Source organism: Cyprinodon tularosa, unplaced genomic scaffold, assembly GCF_016077235.1.
Source record: "Cyprinodon tularosa strain WSP-4 unplaced genomic scaffold, ASM1607723v1 ctg87, whole genome shotgun sequence".
NCBI classification, from domain to species: domain Eukaryota; kingdom Metazoa; phylum Chordata; class Actinopteri; order Cyprinodontiformes; family Cyprinodontidae; genus Cyprinodon; species Cyprinodon tularosa.
Window position 1 is genome coordinate 2,036,676 of NW_024039640.1, and position 25,015 is coordinate 2,061,690.

Below are 25,015 nucleotides of genomic sequence, written 5' to 3' on the forward strand. Positions count from 1 at the left end.
TAATGCTGATACTGGCACTTACATTTTTTAGTTTATAAACCTAAATATAATTGTTAACTAGGCTTATTAACTTTTCTATTAGCTCTTTACCTTTTTTATTGACTTGTTAACTTTTTTTCGCGAACTTCATTTACTGTAGATAATATATCATTCAAGGGCTCATCTACTTGGTCAAATGCGAAGGAAGATGTACAGCCATGTAGCAGCATCTTTGCTGAACGGCTGGATATAGATCTAGTGCTTCTAGACCTCATTGAGAGACGGAGGGGACTCCATTTGTAAGAGGTATGCAAGTGATCAAAAATGGTAACTTGGCCTATAAAGAGTTAAGAGTATCATCCCTGCTATGAAACATGGTGGTGGAAGCATCATGCTGTGGAGATGCTCTTTTACAGCAGAAACATTGTAGCAGCAGACTAAGTGAAGGCAAAAGTGCAGTTTGCTTATATGACCGGGCCTCAGCTCGCAAAGAAGAATTGCCAAAAGGTTATATTTTTAGATATTTAAAGTACAGATGAATATTTCATGTTTTTATTTGATTTTCATCATTCGGCTACATTCTACATTAATTCTCATTTTTCATTATTTTTTAGTTAAACCTCAAACTTGATGTTATTTCAGATAAACTGAGTTTAACTGAATTTGTAAAAGAAACATTTTAAAAACATTTAATTCCACATTAATAGATCATTTTTAAGCTTCTCTGTTATATCAAATCATTTTGACAATATGTGGAAATGTGTGGTTGTAACGGGAAGAGCGCAAGGCACTGAAAAACTGAAAAGGCACTGAAAATCATTAAATAAGATATAATATCTGAGGTTATATGAGGTCTAAAAACAAGAAAATGCAGTTTATCTAAAATAGTATAATAAAAATACACTTAATTGTACAAGTGACAAATATTTGCCATTTTAATGCAGATATTTATTTTACGTCAGATTTGTTTTTATTTACAGAATATTGTGAAACATGAAAGCAACAAAAAGAAACAGATGTTCTTTAACAGTTAAGTTCATCTAAACAGTCGTAACTTAACCAAGAAGTGACACATTATTAAAGCAATGGCTTACTTTTATAAAGCAATGCAATACAGAGAAAATTATATCAGTGGATAGAATACGTTTTTTATATTTAAGTCTCTGTACTGACAGAGACTGAGGGAGCAGGACCGGGATCTTCCTCCAGAAGAAAATAGTTTGCAGTTTCACGGTGGTGGAGGGTGGGAGATTTAGCATTGACTTCTTTCTACTTCTTATTGATTTCATCATATTCAGATCTTCCTCGGTGTATCAGTTTCTGAAACAGTAAAGTCCAAAGTGAATTTAGAGATCATTGATTCATCATAATGAATGAATAATTAATGGAATCATAAAAACCCTGAACTGGCTCACCTGGTAGTTGTCGTCATTCTGCACTTCATTACGAACCAGTTTCTCCCTATCAGACTCTGCGGGCGACATTAAAATGAAGACAAAATGATCCAAAGATACTCTAAGTTGTCTATGTTTCTGTTTTAGGAGACTGGGAGGATGACATCAATAACACTTAAACCTCAGTTATCTTTACGGTATTTGGACTGGGGCCAGAACCTGGCCCAGGTATTTTCCCTTGTGGCGGCCGACCATGATTAGGTACATATGCAAACATTGAGTGGTTTCAAAAATAAATATATTTTTTAGAAATTAATCAAGTGTAAGAATGCTATTTGTCAGAGGTAAGGTTTAAAAATAAAAACTATAATAACCCTTATAATATACCCTGTATTTCCAGCCCTGGACATTATAGACAACCTTGATTATACTTTTCATCTTTCTGTTTTGCTGTGAAAGTGTTCCAAAAAAAGTAAAAAAAATAAAATAAAATAAAAAAATAAAACGTTTGAAGATGTCAGAAAATAGCATTGTGTTCCAAGGCTTTATACAGTACTCTAGACAGCACACAAATTCTGACATTTTTTATTGAAAAAGCTGGATGGGAAGTGAAACGTCTTCAAACTTGGAAACAAAATCCAGTGGATTGTTGTTGTTTTTTACTTTTTTGGAATGACTATGATCTGGATAACTGAGAATCTTCACCAGTGAAACTGTTGTCAGGCAGAAGCCTTTATCAGAACAGTTGTAAGACAGTCCGCTACAGGATGCCTACAACCATCAGCATCTAGAGTTAATATTTAGGTTCCCTTTACCATCTATAAAGTATTAGATAAACAATTGCAAAGTATATTACATTACTAATAAATAAATTGTTTATCTTTTTATGAATATTCAATATTCTGTGATTGTTTTTGGAACCAAAAGCAAGAATTGTGTACCTCTGATTATGGATTTCTATTTCATTTAAATAGAAAGATGCTTTTTAAAATAAAAAAAAAATAAAAAGGAAAAGAAAACTGAACTCAAGGGAAAAGGGAAACGTGATACACTTGTTTTGTTTATGACCATTTTTATTACCGAGCTGTTCAAATAAGAACTGAATCATTAGTATTTTTGCATGTATTTTTATTATTGTTAAAAGAAGCTTAAGCAATAAATGCACAATCTGCTGAATGTTACTTTTTTGTGCGATTATTTGATTAATCATGAAAAAAATCAATAGAGTAATCTATATATATTTGTTTTCTACAGCTTTAGTCTCCAATATAAAGACAACTAAATTATTCTCACCTTAAGTTCATTTAAGTTCATCAATTTGGCCGAGAGTTAAATAAAGCAGTGCTGTTAAAAAAAATGTGTAAAGTTCCACTTGCACCAGTGTTCTGGATTGCTTTTTTAAAATGTATTTATCTTTTTACTTTAAGAAAATGGGACTCTATTTAAATAAATCTGAACTCTTCTAGAAATCTTTAAGGTCAAGTTACACGCTCCTGTCTTTGGTTACAAAAACATATAAAAATAGATTTTCCTCCAAAAGCTAAACTGCCAATTTATTAGTATTATGATGTATAATAAAAATAAGCTGCATTCACCTGCCCCCCTCTCTGTTGTTACATAATGAATGGATTCTCCCTGCTGACCAATCAAAACAAACCTCTAGAGAAAGTAAAGGTGGGGACCCAGCATGGAGGGAGATTATCGGGGCTGAGAGTTGAGCTGCAGCGTCCAAAGCTAGGACCATTCCAGCCATTAAATTTAAAGTGACCATATACTTTTAGAGCGTTATGTCTTTCTCTGCGCTCCCTTTTACCTGTTTCTATCACCCCGACCCCCCTTTATTGTGCATAACCGCATTATCAACGGGGTAGGCTATCATTAGCAGAAGCCACCCGCCTGGATGACGGCTGGAAGAAAATTTGCCCGATTAATTTTAATGATCGAGTTCTTCGAATTAATCGAGGAATCATTAAAGCCCTAATCAGACCATCATGTGTTTTGGCTGTGGCAATTTAATTCGTTTCCATTAGCAAGATATATCATTTTACTTTATAACCATAGCCATATGAATTAAGTTAACGCCTATATTTAACGGAAAGGGCCTTCTGAGAAAAAACTGTATCACATAGATTTCATATGTTAAAAGTGTGTATTTTATGCATGGGAGATAAAGACAGGCAGGGTTTTACTTTTCTTGGCAGGTTTAACTTGACTAGTCCGAGCTTGAGTAGCGATCAGATAGACGGCCACTCCAACCACGATGGTAGCCACCACGTCTCCGACCGCCAGGCCCACGATGGAGGGGGTATCAAGCTCTACACAGTTGTCGCACGCTAAAAACAAACAAATCATTTCTTAAATAATTGATGTCAACACTTGGTTTCTTGTTAGCATCAAATGAAGGTTGTATACATATATAATTAAATTACAAATTTGATTTAAAAAAAAAGAAAGAAATACTTTGATGCAATGACAGTTTATCAGGAAAAAACATTTCTGTAGAACTTACTCCGTAGTTTAACAAATATTTTTTCTCCTTCTTTGTCTCCTACATTCTCACACTTGTATTCCCCACTGTTATCATCGCGGTAATACAGTTTCAACCTCTTGGTGGATTCATAACCATTTCCAGAGATGTTTTTCTCTTTACAAGATAATTCAATATATTCTGCAAAATTTTGTACGTCTATTTCTCCGGTTGCTGTAATAAAAAAAAAAACATTAAATCAAACACCAGCTCAGGTTAATGATTTGTAGAATTGGTTTTACAAGATAGACATGAAATAAAAATGGCAGTTTGGTGCTATTAGACAAAATAGTGTTATTACCTTGCATATTCACACCACTCCAAAATGCTGCAGGAAGATTTAGGGGGGAAAAAACACAATGAAACAGAATGAAAATGACCATTTACATTCTCATACAATGATTATAAAAACATGAACGGGAAAGAAAAGCAGCATCACTTCTTGAGTTTGTATACCATTGAAAAACTCAATTGGGTGACATTTCAAATATTTAAGGTAAAGCAAACAAAGATCCTGCAGTTTATTGCCGGATTTGCCCACAACATAGAGGAGCATCCTGAGAGCTATAGAGCCGCTATGCACACTCTGTCCATCAGGTGATTTTGAATATTTTTCTTAATGGAGCTCTAACTATCTATGTCAAAAATTTAAATTTACAACAGCTGAATGATTTTTGCACAGATCTGACCCACCCTATTTACAGCTTTAAGCAAAGGACTTGTAACCCTGGGTAATTGACATATATGGTGATTTTTTTTCTTTTAGTTTTTTTTTATTATTAAATCAAAGTTTTACTGACAAGTTGAAATCTTCCATAAATGGAAGATGGCATGTTAAGAAAAATTGTTTGTCTTTATCCCTTTTGCTTTTAGTTAATGCCCTTAAATATCCAGTAACTTACTTAAAAGCAAAACCAAGTGCAACTAGAGCATCATTCTTAGATACCACCAGCTAATTCTGAATATCTCTTCTGATGAGATTAAAAGTGATTTTTCAAAATATAAAACACAAACTTTTAACTAAACTAAAATGGGTTTTTTTGTTTTGTTTGTTTTTTTATGTTTTTACCGGCTGGATGTAGGCAAATATTATAATAAGAAAACTGGAAACAGTTTTCCTTTTTAAAAGAAAAAAAAATATAGCATTAAACAAACAAAATCTTTATATGTTTTTACACACAAAAAAAAAAAAAAAATATATATATATATATATATATATATATATATATATATATATATATATATATACATACAAATTTGTTGTCCCCAACCAGTTTTAATTAGGTCTTTGACCCACATTGTAAAATGTTTGGACGTCTCTGGTTTAAGTGTTAAACGTTGTCGTTTAAATCTCACCATTGTTATGATTCTGTTATGATTCTTAAAAGTGCATTCCACTGATATCTCAAAAGTTTTAAGAATGTAAATACATAAAGACTTGTGTCCAAATCAGAAAATCATCAACCTGTCCTATGGGAGCTGGTCATTTCCCCTTATCTTTATGTCATAACTTTGTAGCTTTGGTCACTCTGTGCTCGATATTTTGGGAACATCTTTGAGGCGACTGAGCCAAGATTATCTAAAATTATCTTAGTATTAGCTTGTATTCGACATTGTGAGCTCTCACTCATGGTTCGATTTAGGGAAACTTGCAAAAGCTGTTGTGTCTGCATTAAGAAAGCAAAGTTTTAATCATAAACTGTGATTAAAACTTTAAGCTATGTATTAAAGCAGGTGGACTGGCGGCCTGTCCAGGCTGTACCCCGCCTCACGCCCACTGACAGCAGGGATAAGCGTGACGATGGATGGATGGATGGATGGATGGATGGATGGATGGATGGATGGATGGATGGATGGATGGATGGATGGATGGATGGATGGATGGATGGATGGATGGATGGATGGATGGATGGATGGATGGATGGATGGATGGATGGATGGAGTTACAACTAGGGAGCTTCTCATTTACTTTGAACTGTTAAGGGTGTTTTAAGGGCGACTGGGACTAAAATCTCTGGAAATAGTCTTTTTTAAAAGTCCTCAGAAGATGATTTTATTTATATTTGAAATGTTAAATTTTTTTTCTTTTCTCCAACAATTTAAGACAATTAAAACTGCACAGGAAAAGAAAACACAAGCGAATGATAAAATTGGAAATGGTTGTAACAGGGTCCAAAACGGAAAAAGAAAAAGGATCAAAACGGCATGTCTATCATTTGAATGTAATACAACCCTGCTGCACACACATAACATATGTGGCTAAAACCAGTTTTACTTTTCAACAAGACTAATGTGAGGATAATTGATATTGCGTATGTATGCAAAAGAAAGTGTTAAGAATAATTATTCACAAACATTCTGATTTTAGATTAATGTAGAGAAAACAGTGGAAGGAGAACTGACTAAAATTGTTCTGAAAACAACTAACCTGAATAAACAACGTTAGATGTAATTTTGGGTCATTTGGAGTAAAATCAACAAGATAGAAAACGTACCTGCCAGAGTCCAAAGAAGCAAGAGCTGATATTTCATGGTGATCTACCTCTCTGCTGCTTTTCTAAAGATGGAAGGAGATGCAGAGGCATCAGAAAGCTTATCACACACAACCGGAAGGCTGCCATTTTCTCATTCTGGTCAACCATTTTATTCTACCCAACATAACAACTAACATGAGATGAAAAGCAACTTTTTAGCTTCTGCCATCAAATTAATACTATATCTGAGTCTCAATTCAAATATGTAATCTGATTTTTTTTTTTTTATTGGAAGTTAAAGATAAAACACTAGAAGTCATTAATAAACACGGTTTTAGAGTTTTATCAAAAGCAAACAGATTACATGAGGTAAATATGAAATATTGTGTAAATATGACACTGTATTGAATAAAAAATACTAACCTTAAACCAAAGAAGTGTTTGGTCTCGGCTGCTCAACGACTTAGTTTCTGCCTGCTGTCGGTGCGTCTCCGTCTGTCTCTTTGTGAGGTAGAAGGAAGTTACTGTGATTGGTTTGTTGGTCTCATCACATTGTCGATTTTATCTGGAACCCGCCATCATGTCAACATACATTTTAGCATCAAAATCAGCACATTAAAAACTATATTTTCAGCTTTTTTCATTAGGATTGTTTAAAAGCCTATTTGAATAAAACTATACATTTAGTCCAATTCACACAAATTCATATTTAAGACATAGTTTAATCACACTTCCTACTTAAGCCAGGATTTAATATTCATAGGAAAAATATATAATAAACTCTTAGAAATGGTTGTTTCTCCTCCACATATCGCTCTCATTTTTCAACAGACCCAATGAAGTCATGGAATGAAAAATATACAAAGTTGCTTGGTGCAGCACAAGTGTTTGGAGAATTTTGACCTAAAAATGAGTATCTCTAGCTGATGAAAGACAGAAATATATTGGGAATGTTTTCCCATCATATGTGTGAAAGACTGCATTCCCTGTTGAACTGCAGCAGAAACAAAATGAGAGCAGATGCATGCTCCCACAAAATAACTCTGCTTCCTGTTTGCAGAAAAGCCACAGCAACCTGTGACCCAGAGCCAACACCTGGCATGCACACACACACACACATATATATATCCATATCCATTCTCTCCTGCAGCTGTTAGAAAACAAAGCAGGTCGTTTAATTTCTTTCTCACCAGATGCACCATTTTTTTTTAACCAACTCCCAACCATCAATTTCTGCCAATACAGTTAAAAAGATGCACATCACCCTCATGGTGCACAACCTAGTGAAACCATTCCTTAAACCACTTTGGAGCGCCCCCTGGTGTTTACAGAGTAAAATCACAGTATGCTCAGAATTCACTCAGATACCATCTCAATAATACCTTTATTAGACTCTTTTATACATGTATGCATATAAATATACAGGACAGGACATGTGGCATGTTAATAAACGGTTCTATACTCTGTAGTAACGCATTCAGGTTACATTTGACCAAATAAACATTCAGGTTTTAGTAAAGAACCCTAAAACACATTCCATTAATGCAACCAAAGAGACAACATGATGAGCAATATGAGAAAATTTGCTTTGATGAGACGAGAAATCAGCAGCACAAACACCTGAGTACCTGCTTTACTGTACGACAAACATTCATGGGTATGTTTTGTGCATTCGTAGAGGGACGGTTTTTAAAAACAAGGATGTCCTCTGAACTTTGTTCCAGCTTGAAGGTAACTGGTCAGTGGTTGCCTTGCAGAGTGGGGGTTCCTCTCAGACAGCTGCATGGTAAGATGCAGGTATACATGCACAAACAGTAGGGAGAGTTGCTGGATGATCTGTCAGAGCCAGATTTCCTCACTGCTGGTGCTGTTCACCTTATAGATGTAGCCAACCATTGGATACCTGGCAAAACCTGGGAGGACCACAATAAAACACATAAATAGACCTAAACTATAGGGATAAATAATTGAATAAGCAGCCCAGATTTAGTGTTTTTCTTTGACCTCTTGCTGCGTAGGCTAAAGACAGATCTTCCTCCTCCTCTTCCTCTTTCTTCTCCTCTCCCACGCTGTTCTGCTGAGCAACTTCTCGAGCTGAAATGCAGGAAAGAGGAAGCAAAGTGAAACACAAACCTGAAAATCAGTTGTAGGATTTAAAAGAAAATTGAAAAAACATGATTTCCTGAGTAGTTTGCTGAATAGTTTAATCTGATTAACAACTATAAACTGGAAATGGTTTGGTTCTTTTTCACTCACTCCTTCATGTCCAGCCTTCATCATCTGTAAATTAATACATTTATTCTGATTATCTTATATTTATGGATGTTTAAAAATGTAGAGATTCTGCAAAAAAAATGTTTGATTTAGCAATGCATCAATATCAAGTTTACATTCATGAAACATTTTTAACCTTTATTTTTTGGTATCATGCTTTCCTAATTTTTGATTTATTCCAACTTGAAGCTTAAATAATTTCTTCCCTTTTTGAGTAAATGCTACACAGTGGGTTTGTTTGGCCACTAGGATGCGAGTGATCCCTTATAACTGCAGTGAAAAAATGTTTCCCACTGTCTTGTTTTCATAGGATGTTTATATTTTCTCTGTGTTTACTGCATTTTCAGGCTTGGAGGGTTTTGTTTTTCTTTCTCCCAGTTATTATCAGTCACACACAGCACCTCCTGATCTGAACACAAAGTACTACCTCATCAACAAATGATTGTTTTTCTGGTAAAAATCTGAAAAGTGTGTAGTAAACCTGAATTTACAGTTTCCACCATGTTCTAAATTCTACATTATTTTATTGATTTTTGCAAATTAAATTAAACTCAGATAGACTGGATAGAAAACATTCATCAATGTTATTTTTTTCTATTTATGGGTCTGTACTTTAGTTAGGCCATTCTGAGAAATGGTGTTTAACCCAGATGGACGTGTATTTACCTGCTTCAAATTTATACTAAACTCTAATCGGTGGGTCAAAAGCATGATACTGGCACCCCCATGTTTTACAGTAAAGCAGGCATTTTAAAGACATTCTGCTAATTTGCATGTTTAGACTTTTGTTTGATATACTTACCATGTATTTTATATATTTCTTAAGAAAAACTGCAAACAGGGATGATCTTAGCTTTCTCTCAGCAATAGATCTACTCTTTCAAAAAATGTTTGGTTCACAATTGGTCAACAGGTTCCACAAACGGAGCTCTGGATCTCCCCGACAGAAATCATTCGGGGATATTGACATCATGACTGATAACTGATATATAAAATATAAATTCTATAAATTTTTCTTCCCCTTTTGTCGCTGGAAGAAAAGAAAAAAACAACCACACCACTGCTTCAGTTAAATACCCACAACCTTGCTCTGCCTCACCACCACACACCCAGACAAATACCACAAGGGCTGATGGGTAACTGATGTTTCCTACCAACCTGTGAGGCCTTCACAGAACAGCTGAATATGCTGATGTAAACGCCACACACCTAGAATAACTGTTATGTGGCTTCTGAAGGTAACTGGTTGCACTGGATTATTACAGGTATCGTGAGAAAAGCTTTCAGAGAGTGCAAATCTCCTCCAAACAGCATATTCGGACGTATTCCTATAGCTAAAACTCACATGATCTGGATTATAAGCTCATTTTAAAGAATTGTTTCTTGGCATGAGATGCACCTTTGTTTAAAATGTAATTAAAATCCATTCATAACTTTTTGAGTAATCCTGCTAACAAGCAAACAGGAAGAAAAACATAACTTTCTTGGTGGAGATAATAAGAGGATTTAATACAAATTAACATAAAACTTCTTGTATTAAAACAGGTTTCAAAAAATCAAAATCTATATAAGTCATTTTTTTCTTAAAATAAGTGCATTTGTTCTTGAATTGAGAAGGTAAAAGAGACATTTTGCCAATGGGACAAGACAATTTACATTCAAAATAAGAAAGAACAATTGCATTGTCTTATTTCAAGTGCATTTTATCCAAATATCTTATTTAAAGAGTACAAATACTCACTCCATTGGCAAATCATCTCATTTGCCTACTCAAATTAAAGGTAAATACACCTAATTTAAGACATTTTTACTTCCTCTAATAAATTGCCACCTTCTTTTGGTCTATCCCAGGGGTAACAAATAAAAAATCAGCAGGGTGCCAATAAATAAAATCATCAACCAGTAAAGGTCCGGAGACATTTTTAATTATAATCTGATACTTTAAACAGAATTTAACACCAAAATAAAATGAGTTTTTTATGCATTTATCCATGTTATACATTGGCTTTTTAAATGAAAAATAAAAAAAATAAAAAAAAATGAAAATTTTCCCATTTTAAAATCTAAAGTGTTTTTTTTTTTAAGTAGAGAACAAATCAATCTTTTAGTTTGGTATATAGATCATTTCCTGATTCACATATTTTATAAAACACCTGAAGTAACCGTTTTTTTTTTTTTATGGTGGACTTTAGGCTGCCCTGCAAGGCTTTAAACCTGCACTGCAAAAAACATCTAGAAATAAGTAAAAATGTCTTAAATTAAGTCTATTTACCCTTAATTTGAGCAGGTAAATAAGATAATCTGCCAATGGGAGATAATTAGATAATATACACTTGAAATAAGACAAAGCAATTGTTTTTTTCATATTTTAAATGTAAATTGTCTTGTTCCATTGGCAAAGTGTCTCGGTTACCTACTCAATTCAAGAAAAAATGCACTTAAATTGAGCAAAAATAACTTATTTAGATTTCCATTTTTTTGGAGTGTGGGTTTGAATGGAGACAAGGACATTCTCAAGCACATATCAAGGAGCTCATTTTGAGTCTGGATCCATATTTATTCTTGATTATATTCATGGTGGAGAATCCTGCTTCACAGCAGCAGGTTGAGCCAAACATCCTCTAAATGTGCAGGGTCATCTTTGAGCACCATTTCACTTTTCTTTCACCAGTTCACCGCAGTTCTTCCAGCAGTCCACACTTTCTCTGCTCTCTTTTTCTCATTGTCTTCTCCTTCTTTCCCATCGCCCGGCTTGCTAAAGGTTTGCCTGCTGTTTCTAAAAGTAGCAGCAGCAGCAACCCAGACTGACAGCAGCTCATTGGATAATTGGGATCACATGCAGCCTGGTAGAGGGCGCTCCGGAGGGCTTTACCATGTTAACAGGAGAAGCAGTGCAAGTAAAGTTAGACATTGTCGTCTGAAAACATGCCATAATGATTTAATTCAGGTTGGGTCCGGATGACCTCTGGTCTATCCCATAAAATGAGAAGCAAACAAAGACATCATGGTCTTTATGGGACATAATCTAAACAGTTTCTCAAGGATATAGTGGTGAAGATTCTCAGTCATCGAGGTCATAGTCATTCCAAAAAAAGTAAAAAAAAAAAAAAAAATCCTCTGGACTTTCTTTCTGAGTTTGAAGACGTTTTGAATTGAACAAGTTTCCTGGATGGGAAGCGAAACATCTTCAAACTTGGAAACAAAGTCCAGTGGATTGTTGTTTTTTTTCACTTGTTAGTAATTTCTCAGGGATATTTATACTTTTACATACTTTTATTCTTAATTCAAGACTACAGATGATATGAAAAACATCCAGCTTCTATCCACACGAGTATTTGCGAAATATGTCTGAGTATTTCCCCTCTGGAGGAAGGAGGATCTTACCTTTCCTCAGAGAGCTGAGGTCATTGAGCTGCATGTTGGCAGGCAGAGACATGTTCTCTCTGGGGATGTTGGTCTTATCTGCTCTGTCCGTCTTCAGGTTTGCTGATTCACTGTGTGGACGATACGGAGAGGTTAAAAACTTGGATCACAGGTTTTATTGATCTGCAGGATGGACAAACTTTTCTTTAGAGCAGAGAAAAATGCTTTCATCAGTGTTTGCCGTCCATTTAGCTAATAGGAGAAGACATGATGTGGCGTAAAGATGAGACAATAAAACGATAGCATGGTTAGTGATGAAAGGCCATATAGCATTGGGTAATACTAGAATGATGAGGAAACTGGGAGATTCTATTATAAGTAGTTTGGTATTAATAGTATGTATCATATTGTATAGAATAGCCCTGAATGCAGCTGAATCTGAAAGCATTTTTATTAATAAAAGTTAAAATATGTTAAGACTCTAAAAGAAACCATTTAAAATCTCACAAATATGGATGTTCTCTCACACGATAAAACTATAAACATTTTTAATCTTAGCTAAAGACAAAACAAAAACAACATCTACTGGAGTCAACAGACTAAAACTAAAGAAGAACCGAACTTCATAAACAAAACTCTGAAGAGGAAATAGCAGCAAGATTCAAAGTGGCAAGTTTATTTTATATTAGGGGTGAAATTTAGGATTATATTTCTAATCGAATAATCTGTTGATTATATTTTCAATAAAACAATTAATATTGGATGGAATGAAAGTGCTTTTAAGAAGATCTTATATAGAATATAAACCAGGTGAAGCTAAAACAAAGAGGAGTTCTGAAAAGAGTTTATTGATGAACAAAAGAGTTTTTTTTATCTTGAATGCAAGATGTTTATGCAGCAATTTTGGTCTAATTACTGTTCTGTGTGGGTAGCTCTTATAGTTAATGGAATATAGAGCTATCTATAGTTATGCTGCTATAGGCTTAGACTTCTGGAGGACATAGGGACCTTCATTTCATCATTCTGCGTCATTCTATCTCTATTCTCCCACTCTGCAGAATCTGTTAGTTCAATCTCTAACGTTATGTTCTCTCTCCTTTTTCTCATAGTAGCTTTGCCTCGTCTGTTCTTGTTTGGCTGTGACTACATCCTGGAGAGAAATATCAGTCAATGAGTCGATGCAATCAACTGGTTTTCCGATAGAAAACTTTGAATCAATTTGACTGGATGATCTGGTGAACTGTAAAGTGCCTTGAGATGACATGTGTTGTGAATTTGCGCTATATTAATAAACTGTACTGAATTGAAACTGAATATTTGAGAGTCTATACCCTGATTAATAATGAATGAATTGGCAAATTACTGGTAATTATTTGAAGGATCAATTAATCAACAAGAAATGCTTCAAAGTGCTTTACATGAGAAAAAATAAAAACAAAAGTATAACACAGAGGCAACACCATTAATTAATGCGAATAAAAGTGATCGATTAAAATTAGATTATTCAATAAAAAAGATAAAATGATGGATAAAAAAATTAAAAGAAAGATGGGCGGAAAATTTCACTAATAAAAGAAGGAGGGACTGGAAGCCAGTGTAACGAGAGGGATGATGTTCTCCAATTTTTTTATTTTGGTGAGGATGCCAGCAGTTTCCTCTATATAGGAAGAACTGGCTCACCTGCCTTTACATACACATGACATCAGTTACATCACTTCCTTTACCATCTTTTGAAGCTCATTCAATATTTTGCCTCCTGACAGCTGCCAAACACAGACCCATCCAGAGGAAAGAGAGGTGAGGATTTTTCACTGCAGTGTAGCCAGGCTTACTGCCACCATGATGGACACACTGAACCTGATTATGTCAGGATTGGATGTTTCCGTCCCACCATGAAAACCCATTCATTGCAGAGTTCCTGAGATAATCTGAAGGCCAGAGTTAGACTGGCGGGTTGTAGCCATTGACTCAGCATCTGCTGATCCTCCTCTGAGACATTTTTGTGACCTTCCACATTAAGGCTGTGCTGATGAGGCTCTAAACTGCTTCCATTTTGCTATAATACCAAGAACAGTTCAATGTTTAGTAAGAATTCGTTTTAGAATTAAAGCTGTTGCTCAATTGGCCTCGTTATCATGTCAGCATCATCAGCTCTTGAGTGTGACCCACTTTCAAACATTTCCAGAAGCAGTCGCCTCGGTGCTGGATTTGGTACGTCTGTCTCAGTAGTAATGAGTGGAACAATTAAAGTCAATGATTTGGTATTACAGTTGATTATCTGTTTTTCTATTAGAAGAAAATATTACAAGTTTCTCATCTTGCTAGATTAATAAATTGTTTATATAATCATTTAATCAAACGATCAATTAATTGGCCCAGGAAGCTGAAAAGTGATTCTAAAAAGATGATTTTAGCCTTTAAAAGGCAGCTTTAGTCCAAAGTTTACCTTTTTTTGGTCATCAGAATCTCCACTGGTTCATCTATGATAAAAAAAAAATAACAGGACAGTGAACCGTGAACAACAGCACCAATGTTTTCAAGCTCAATACTTTATGCTCATAGATTGTTCTCACCAATGATCTTGCTCTTGTTTTTTTGCATAAGGCAGAGAACTATCAGGCTGAGGATGAGGAGGGCCATGAAGGCCATGGCTCCTCCAGTAACTATCCCCAGCATGGGAACCTCCACACGAGACTGCAGGAACTCTGGAAGGAAGAGGAGAGACATTAAAAGAGATGATGTCACATTTCGAATAACATTTATTTATTTTTCTGTATAAGAGACACTTTTGGTTAGCTTAGGTCAGCATAATGACTAAAAACAGCAACCCAAAAACGTAAATTTGACACACCAACCACAGGTATCTCTGTTTAAAACATAAGGATTCTTTTTTTTTTTATCTTTTATACAATCTTTTTACAATAAGTCTGATGAAATGTGCAAATAAAGCCTGAGTTTCTTATTATGGGGATTATTGGTCTCTATGAAAGTTATGAAAGTTATGAAAGAGGAAACAAAGGAGCTGACTGAAGTTCTGGATATAGTAAAGATGGGCATTTAGTCAATTGCAATGGAGTGAAGAAAAAACAGTAAGGTATTATTTTGTAATGAGCATGGTATTTGCCTTTAATAGTCAAAATGAATTAACTTTATTAAAATACCTTCTACTTACTTAAATCACTTTGATAAAGTTTGACATTTTTTATGCAATTAAACTTCTGGTCTAACTCCACAGCAGAATGAATATCAATATTATGAGACAAATTCACTTTTCTGGATTCTCAATCAGTGCCAGAGGATTTAGAAAGAAAATCTCATCCATCCATTCATCTGTCCATCATCATCCATCCATCATTCAACCAGCCATCCATCCATCCATCTGTCCGTCCGTCTGTCCACCCATTGACCTATCATCCATCCATCCGTCCAACCCTCCATTCATCAACCATCTGTCCATCTTTCCATCATCAATCATCCATCCATCCATTCATCAATCCATCATCCATTCATCCTTCATTCATCCATCCATCCATCTGTCCAACCATCCATTCATCATCCATATGTCCATCCTTCCATCATCAATCATCCATCCATCCATTAATCAATCCATCATCCATCAATCGATCCATCCATCCGTCCACCCACCAGCCTATCATCCATCCGTCCAACCCTCCATTCATCATCCATCTGTCCATCCTTCCATCATCAATCATCCATCCATCCATTAATCAATCCATCATCCATTCATCCTTCATTCATCCATCCATCCATCTGTCCAACCCTCCATTCATCATCCATCTGTCCATCCTTCATCATCAATCATCCATCCATCCATTAATCAATCCATCATCCATTCATCCTTCATTCATCCATCCATCCATCTGTCCAACCATCCATTCATCATCCATATGTCCATCCATCCATCATTCATTCATCCATCCATCTGTCCATCCATCCATCCTTCCATCCATCATCCATCGATCCATCCATCCGTCCACCCACCAGCCTATCATCCACCCATCTGTCCATCCATCTATCATTCATTCATCCATCCATCCATCCACCCACCAGCCTATCATCCATCCATCTGTCCATCCATCTATCATTCATCCATCCATCCATCCACCTGTCCACCCATCCTTCCATCCATCCGTCCATCCATCCATCCATCTCTCCAACCATCCCTCCATCATCCATCATCGATCAACCCATCATTCATCCGTCCATCCATCTTTCATTCCTTCATCCATCCATCCATCGTTCATCCATCCATCCATTTTTCATCCATTCATCATTCAACCATCTATCCATTCTTCAATCCATCCATCCATCCATCCATCCACACAGCAGCCTATCATCCACCCATCTGTCCATCCATCTATAATTCGTCCATCCATCCATCCACCTGTCCATCCTTCCATCCATCCATCCGTCCGTCCATCCATCCTCTACTAGTTCTCCAGGGTCTCTATAGGTATAAGGGGGGTTACGCCTTAGACAGGTTGGCAGTTCATCGCAGTTTAAAGAGAATCTTTGATATTAAATTTGAATGTTTTTAGAGAAGATAATTGTCAAAGCCACTCCTCAGATTAGATTTATCAACATATTCAGATGGTTTCATCTGACTGTAGAAGCATGCTGCAAACAGCTTGTGTATTGTTGGCTAAAGTAGCACACATTCAGTGTGAAACTGTGGGTTTGTACAGTTGTACTGAAAAAGCTTTTGTAAAGAGTTTCTGCGGCGGTTTTAATAACATCCTCTAAAAACACAGACTCCAGAAAGGCTGTAATGGACTAAAAGGACTTCTGCACTCTGATATCTGAGGAGGTATCATTGGAAAAAAGATGGTTTCTATAGTTTGTTTCAGCCGCTTTAAGAAGATATTCAAGAGCATTTAGCTGATATATGTATTCTTTTTTGCTAATAGCTCAACCTACTCCTGATCAAATATCTGAAGAACCTAAAATGGTAAATAAAATTTCCCTTTACCATTTGCTGTGTTATACAACATAATAGCCAGACTTCGTCCTGAATTTACCAGGGTAGTTGCATGGGACCATTGGGTTATTAAGGAACAAAATATCTGTTTTGATGTTATTTAAACAGGTTGATATTTTATGAGCTTCCAAAGAGACCCCAGGTTTCAGGTTGGTTATTGGGCTCTGTCATCTTTCTGGGTTGATAACTAATTTACAATTAATTAGAAATTTTGTAATCATCAAACTAACATTACCTGTTAGTGTCTGCTGTTATGCCAGCCTGCTTGAAGAATCCACCTCATTGTTTGTTTTGTGAGTATTTCAGGGAATGTGTTACATCAACACATTGAGGGACGACAGATTATAACTTGGTTCCTATTTTTGTAAAGTTGAAGAGGTTTATAGAAAGGAGTGGGATGTGGTGTTTATAGAATCAACTGTCTTATGAAAACAGTGGTGGATGTCTCCTTAACTTTCAGTCTATCTTAAAAAGAAACTTGGCTCCAGCCAAGCATCAAATCCATCTAAAGCAAGTCCTTCTGGCTCAGATGAAACATTTCAGATGCAGAGCGTTCAAACATCCGACCTCCATTTCCGTTTATAATCACTAACCTGCCAGTGTGAGGTTGCTCTGAGCCATTCCCACGCTGTTGCTGGCATTCACTGTTAGGTTCCCTGATAGACTACTCAGTGTGACCCTCAGGGTGTGGTTGGTCAGCCAAGGGTAGCTTCGAGAGTCCAGGATGAGGAAGTCGGATGTATTGGCCACCAGCTGGCCTGACTGGTCCACGAAAGTGATGGTGGCAGGAGGGTTGGAGCGTACCAAGGCGAACAGGACCAGAGAGAGGCCGGGGTCTGAGGTTTCACTGTAGTGGGCGTTTACCCTGAGGATCTCTGGCTGGACTGTGAGACAGAGGAGATGATAGATGTCTGATAATGACATTATCCTGGATGCAAACTCTATAAAACATTTAACCCACACTCACACTGGACATTGAGCATGACTGTTGCATTGTAGCTTTCCCCTGTCCTGGGGTTGGATGCCACACACACCAGCTCCCTGTCCCACTTCTTGGCCCGTAGAGAGAAGCTACTGTTGCTATTGGTCCCTGGTCTCAAGACCTCAGAGTCCTTCTGTGATGTCATCACCAGACGGCGGCGATTCGGTGAAGGCTCCGTCTGCTGCTTCCCATTCAGGTACCAGGTCAATAGGGGCGGGGCCCGAGGATCCCAGCCATCTGATTGGCAGTTGAATCTGTGTGTCATGTTCTCCTGAAGTGTGACGGCTGCCTGCTGCCGCCCATCGATTTTAGGAGCAGGTTCGATAGCACCTACAGTACAGCACCAAGAATAGCATTAATAACATATTACAGCAGACGTAATCATAGTCAAAGTTAATATTTCATCTTAAAGGAATAGTACACCCAAAACATGATTAGCCTTCATTTTCTACTCACCTCCATGCTGAACAACACTCTGGAGTACTTTTTTGATATCTCAAATGCATCTGGAGATCTGGGAGACTTCTTGCTGTCTGCTGACATTCAAATAATGGAGGTCTATGGCGCCCGAGACAGAAAGGTCCACAAAAGTCCACAAAAACTTGTCAATATTCCTCCATACTGCTCGTCCAATGTAATCCAAGTGTCCTGAGTGGGTAGCATCCAGAATTTACTCGAAACGAAGTCATTTAGAACGTTTTAGAGCCTAAACAGTAGTGTATAGGATTTCCTAATAGCGCCCCCATGCGCGCTCACGATTCTACGGAAGCCGGCAGACCAAACCAGCGCATTCAGCTCGGCAAAGAACTCATGCTCTTCCTCAACACTGAAGTCCTCAGACATTTTTCTTTCGTTGTTTCTTTCTTTGCACAGGTAAACAGCACATTTCTTCTTCTACGCTTGCATTATCGGCAGACCAGACGCTGAATGCGCACTTCCTTCCGGTTTGGTCTGCCGGCTTCCGTAGAATCGTGAGCGCGCATGGGGGCGCTATTAGGAAATCCTATACACTACTGTTTATGCTCTAAAAACATTCTAAATTACTTCGTTTCGAGTAAATTCTGGATGCTACCCACTCAGGACACTTGGATTACATTGGACGAGCAGTATGGAGGAATATTGACACGTTTTTGTGGACTTTTATGGACCTTTCTGTCTCGGGCGCCATGGACCTCCATTATTTGAATGTCAGCAGACAGCAAGAAGCCTCCCAGATCTCCAGATGCATTTGAGATATCAAAAAAGTACTCCAGAGTGTTGTTCAGCATGGAGGTGAGTAGAAAATGAAGGCTAATCATGTTTTGGGTGTACTATTCCTTTAATATAGCTTTATTTAATTCTTTACATCTTTAGAGCCCTGACAACCTTAAAGGGTCAAAATAGGGCAAGTTGGGCTTCTATTAAAGGTACCAAAATAAGCATCATTTCATCTGGAGGATAAGAAGAGCTTTAGGATGAACTATGAACAATTTTAAACATTAGAACCTAATCCTTCATAAAACTTGCTCTAGAGCCGCACCTTTTGTTTAATCGGATAGGTTCAAAAAGATTTAACTTTGAAATACAAGACTGACTTGCTCATCAACCAGAACCACCAGCAATGTTGGAAATTGCTGTTGTGAGCGTCAGAGAAGGTTTGATCCAACTTTTGAGTTGAGTCCTCAGCGAGGTCTGCCAGTTAGGTCTCCTGTAGTACCTGATCAGTCTTCGCTACAACCATTTAACAAGAGGTTTCTGAGAGAAGCTTTCTCTTAGAGAAGCTTAAAAATTTTAAATAAATGCATTACAGAAAAGGGTATGGGTGTCTACTTTTGCCAACACACACACACACTATTCCATTAGATCTACAGTTTAGATTAATGTCACACTAAATTCAACCTGAAAGCTAGTTTTCTGCAAAAATTACATCAGCATAAAAACACCCAATACCATTAGTCAGGTATGATGTAGGAGGGGTGATGATCTGGGCTGGTTTTGAGTAACAGACCGTCTTTTAGCCGACAGTCATCTCTTCTGGATACCAAGTTTCAAGAATATCCACTTTTACTTACCTTTGCAAACAAAAATGACAAAGAAATTAATCCTCTACATTAAACTTGGGGAGCAGAGACCAGCTTGCAGCTTGGGGAGCATCAAGGGTCTTACAAATTAAAGGGGAAGGGGAGTGGTGGCCTAGTGGTTCGGGCATAAAGCTTGGAGGTTGTGAGTTCAAGCCCTAATCCCACAGATAAATGCAGAGAGTTAATTTATCCAATATGAGATCAATAAACTTCAATTATTATTATTTAATGGGCTTAAAGAGGCAGCCACTAGAACTCCAAAATTTGGCTTTTCTGTCTGACAGGAGAAGTTTTGGGTCATAAGAAGGTTAATGACACAAAGGGACTTTAGGCTATTCATTTTTCCTATTTGCAGTCACGATCATGTTCTGTTTTTCCTGACTCCCAGTATTCTTACTGGATAAATAGGCAGCAATCCATTCATTGTTTGCGTTGGAGCGTGTCTTACCTGCCCAGGACAGGGCCAGTGTGTTGAAGAACACAACAGCAGAGCCTGACGTCCATGTCCTCAGACACACACTCTCCATCCTGGCCGGAGCGGCACAGACTCAAAAACATCTACCTGCTTAGAACAAGGATCTACGTTAGTACGATCATTTTTATCAGAGCATAGGGAGACATGTTTATCTGTGGGGAACGATTTGGTGCAAAGCTGGGTGGAAATAAATGGGAATACATTATATATATAAAACTTTTCAGCATCACAGTGTCATGTTGTGTTGACTGATTTAGATAAACAATTACTTTCATTTCTTCTCTGCTCCTGATTAAAGTTGTAATCAACTTAAAGATGAGGTAGAAAAAAGCTTAAGTCCTTACAAAGTCTTAACACATTTGATATTATTTTTCTTAATGCAGACATTTCTGCATTTTCTTTTTAGATCTGCCATTTGTTGAAATGGCAGATTTTTTGTGTGTGTGTGTTTTTGTCTCTGGAAGTTTTCTGCATCATTTATTTGCAAAAAGCTCAAACTCAATCAGGTGGCATAGAAACTTGCTATATAGATTGTATTTTGTCTAGATTTTAACTGTACCATTCTAAAACATTATTATGCTTTGATACAATGGGAATGAGGGCTACAGATGAAAGTTTGGCGTCTTTGTCCAACTGAAAAGTAAACCCTTTTCTTCCAGGAATGCCATGTATGTAGCTGCTTTGATATTCCCTATGTTTATGATCTATTCTTCTGTACCTGGAAGAAATACATGCATTCAGAGTTTGATTCTTCCTCCCATGTTTAACGGTAAAGATATGTGTCAAGGTGCATGTCCACACTGGAAAAACGATCTAGAAATAAGTACAAAAATTCTTAAATTAAAGCTACAGTGTGTAATTTTCAGCGACATCTAGCGGTCAGACTGCAGACCGCAGCAACATGAACATCTCCCCCCCACCGCTTCTCCCCCCCAACAGTACGGCGAGCGTTACGGGACAAAATGTCTTCCACGACGTCCGCATCACCTACCTTCTCAAGTGATGAGGTTTGTTTACATAGATAATTTTACAGATAGTATTTCATTAGTCTGTGTGTTCAGTACCGTCTCAGTTCATCTCTCTCAACTTGCCGTAGTTACTTTGGAGCGTAATGGGCGATCTCGCAATCGCTAGTTTGTTGGCTCTGCGCTGCCGTAGCGCAAAGATGTCAGCCTCCATGGCTGTGAGACCCGCTCCTATGTAATTATAAATAACGAATTCTAAGGCAACGCAAATATTAAGGTTAAGAGGCTGAGCTCATAGATGATGATAAATAACATAGTTATGTATAATATATTACATTTCTGACTGTATATCCCTGTAATTATTACACACTGTAGCTTTAAGTGTATTTACCCTTAATTTGAATATTTGAATGAGCCTGCCAATCTGCCAATGGAATGAGTGTTTTTACTCTTAAAATAAGATATTTAGACAAAATGCAATTGAAATGAGACAATGCAATTATTATAAAGGTAAATTATCTTGTTCCATTGGCATAATGTCTCTTTTACCTCCTCAATTCAAGAACAAATGCACTTATTTTGAGAAAAAATGACTGATCTAGATTTGGATTTTTTTCCAGTGCAATGGTTGGTCCTCTGTCTCATCTGTAGCTTATTTAGAGGTGTCAGGGTAAAATAAAATAAAACAACAACAACAAAAAACAACAGATTCTTTTTGCGAAGTTTCAGAACGATGTAAAGATGTTTTTGGTTGTAAAAGGACAAAAATATGGTAAAATGCAAAGGGTATGCATATGAAGCAAGTCAGTAAAAATGTATCTGTAAAAGCTATTTGCAAACAAATAGATTCTGATCAGATTCAAACCTCATGACAATGAGTTGAATTAAAGGGGAACAGCACAAACAACAGAGTTTGTCTCAAAGTGACATGGCCCACTGTTTAATAATTCAGTCTTTAAAGCTTTGATCTGCAGAGTAATCCTCCATCACTGCAAATCCAAACATTCTCAGGCTGGCTTGGATCAATATGGCACACATCTAACAATAAAAAGGAGGCAGAGTTAGCAGCTCCCAGAGCTGGCTTGCTGTGTGGGTCATGTGATCTGCAAAGGTACCCATAGAGCAGGAAGAGAGGCGTTAAAGAAACACACATAATCTGCAACATCAATGTTGTGATGAACTAGAGAAACCAACTAATACGAGTGAAAGACAGGAGCTGACAGCTCTGCCTATGGATGCTTAGAGCTTTGAGCTGACAGGAGGATTACACACATCAGATCAGCTCTACGCACAAACACACACAAACAGACCAATGCACTTCATCAGGCTGCATGCAAAAAAGAAATAAAACAACCTTGTGCATCAACACACATAACTACCTCAGCCCTTTGTGCAGATCTGGTCTGGATTCACTCCGCTGGAGCTCCATGCCAGAGAAGGAGGAGAGGAGGGAAAGATGGTGATGAGAGGCAGCCCTTCCTGACTCACTTGTTTTCCCATCTGCGTACGCTCATACTATTACACACACACACACACATTTGGCTCTCTGCAGGATACAGCAACCTCCAGCAGCAAGCGCTCACTGGTTGGAAGGGGGCTGGCTGACGCAGGCAGTCATGTTGTCGCCACTCTGAGAGGAGAGAAAGGGGATGGGAAATAGGAAGCAGAAGAGAGGGAGAAAGAGGAGATGATGTACAGAGAGGGAGGCTGTGTAGGAAGAGGTGAGAGAGGGACAACAGCTAGTGTGGAGGAGAATAAGTAGGTGCATGAGAGAATTCAGAGATCATGAGCAAGATCTGCCTGGAACTGGCAAAAACATTTGGTATCAGCTCAGGTTTCAGATAAATCTGCTTGACGTCTGTCATGCCAACATAAAGCAGCTGCATCCAGTGGAAACACCATGATTCATCTGGTCTGAGCTCAGCTATTTCAGACTGAAAAGCCTCTGCAGTGCAGCTGTGCAGACCAGAGCAGCAGCATGCAGAGCAACGCTGCAGCAAGCTCACTGAGGAACGGTGCAAAATTATTCCTGCACTGAATTTTCACACCTCTCATGTTGCAACCAGGAACATTTGCTGTTTTCTACTTTGATTAATCTTTTAGATGTGGCATAACTGTGAGCTTTTTTTAAGGTTAACATGTTCAAATGCCTCCGAAAGTCAGTAAGTTGGTAACTAGACTTCACCAGAGTCTATTATAAGAGGAATCCAGTGGCTCCTAAAGGCCTTAAAGGTGTGTAAGAGAACTGTGAGGAACAAATGACCTCATGGAGACTGAGGAACATAGCGAACAGTTCAAGGCAGTGTTGTGGTCAAGACCACCTAACCCGAGACCAAGACAAGACCAAGACCAGAGTTTATCGAGACCAAGACACAGACCAAGACTTTTAGGGTACGAGACCAAGTCAAGACTAACACCGAGAGAAGTCGAGACCGAGTCAAGACCAAGACCAGCGCCAGTATGTGACAGTAAAATGTGAAACATGATCAAAATCACAAAAATTGATCTAAAAGACCCACATTCGCATAAAAACACCTAGATATTTAACACACAGAACTGGACTAAACATTAACATCTTTATTTAGTACTTCTGTGTAGTAATCACAGAATTTCAAACAATTAATCAAAGTCGATCAAAATTGTATTTTCTCAGCCGTTCATGAACAGTACATACATTTATGTTGTTTTTATATGTGCTATTTCAAAACAATGTGCAAAATTCTGTAAAATGTGTAAAACTGAAAAAAAAAACCAATAATTTCTCGTTTCTCTCTCATATGCAGATTAAAGCTATATTATATAACTTTTCTTAAATAAATCTATATCTGTCACCAAGTTGTGAAATATGTTATGAGAGATAATTTGTTGAAAAAATAGATTGATCTCCTTCACTGCATTTACCAATGAGGCAGGTTATTGCTTGGATTTGAATCCAAGCATCCAATAAAAAGAAGGATCTTAAAGAAACTGATAATATTCTGATGATTAGTGTTATTTCCACAGTTGTGGTCTTGAAATAAAATGCCGAGTCCTCAGCGCTCGAGACCGAGACAAGACCGAGACCAAATGCAGTCAAATCCAAGACGAGACCATCAAAAAATGGTCTCGAGACCAAGATCGATCTCGAGTACTACAACACTGGTTCAAGGAGAAGGTTTTGGAGGGTTGGGAATAAAACAATATTGCAAGCTTTAAACATCTCAAGAACTGCTCCATCATCTGAAAGTGGAAAAAGTTGACAGCCAACCTACAGAAACATGGCGGATCATCTAAATGTCAGACTACTTAAGGGCGGAATTGATCACAAAAGAAGCTTAAAGGCCCTTGCTTACTCTGGAGTAGCTGCAGAAATCCATCGCTCATGTTGAAGGATCTGCTTAAAAGAGCGGTGAATTTTGCATATCTGGGTTTTAGGGAAGAGTGGCAAAAATAAAGCCGTGAGAGGTTTGATTTAAGGTCTGCCACCAGCCATGATGGGGACAAAAACATGCAAAAGACAATGCTCTGGTCAGATAAGAAAATA

General features: G+C 37.4%; 2 protein-coding genes across 4 annotated transcripts; both read right to left on the minus strand.

The window, feature by feature from the left end:
• Positions 1-926: 926 nt before the first annotated feature.
• LOC119775414 (T-cell surface glycoprotein CD3 delta chain-like) lies at positions 927-6,917 on the minus strand. 2 transcript variants are annotated; one of them, XM_038273387.1, is made up of 7 exons: positions 6,798-6,917; positions 6,396-6,457; positions 4,202-4,228; positions 3,883-4,074; positions 3,563-3,706; positions 1,395-1,450; positions 927-1,299 (listed from the first exon to the last, which is right to left on the minus strand). In XM_038273387.1, the coding sequence occupies exons 2-7, from the start codon at positions 6,430-6,432 to the stop codon at positions 1,249-1,251; spliced, it is 507 nt and encodes a 168-aa protein (XP_038129315.1). In that variant the 5' UTR covers positions 6,433-6,457; positions 6,798-6,917; the 3' UTR covers positions 927-1,248. The 2 variants fall into 2 exon arrangements, with proteins under 2 accessions (XP_038129315.1, XP_038129316.1); XM_038273388.1 differs by lacking the exon at positions 3,883-4,074.
• An 812-nt stretch (positions 6,918-7,729) lies between these two features.
• LOC119775386 (transmembrane protein 25) lies at positions 7,730-23,337 on the minus strand. 2 transcript variants are annotated; one of them, XM_038273355.1, is made up of 9 exons: positions 22,872-23,337; positions 20,501-20,614; positions 17,978-18,322; positions 17,604-17,894; positions 14,585-14,716; positions 14,458-14,491; positions 12,033-12,142; positions 8,379-8,468; positions 7,730-8,287 (listed from the first exon to the last, which is right to left on the minus strand). In XM_038273355.1, exons 2-9 carry the CDS (start codon positions 20,577-20,579, stop codon positions 8,214-8,216), a joined length of 1,155 nt encoding a protein of 384 aa, XP_038129283.1. In that variant the 5' UTR covers positions 20,580-20,614; positions 22,872-23,337; the 3' UTR covers positions 7,730-8,213. The 2 variants fall into 2 exon arrangements, with proteins under 2 accessions (XP_038129283.1, XP_038129281.1); XM_038273353.1 differs by having other exon boundaries at positions 20,501-20,617; positions 22,872-23,217.
• Between the last annotated feature and the right edge of the window lie 1,678 nt (positions 23,338-25,015).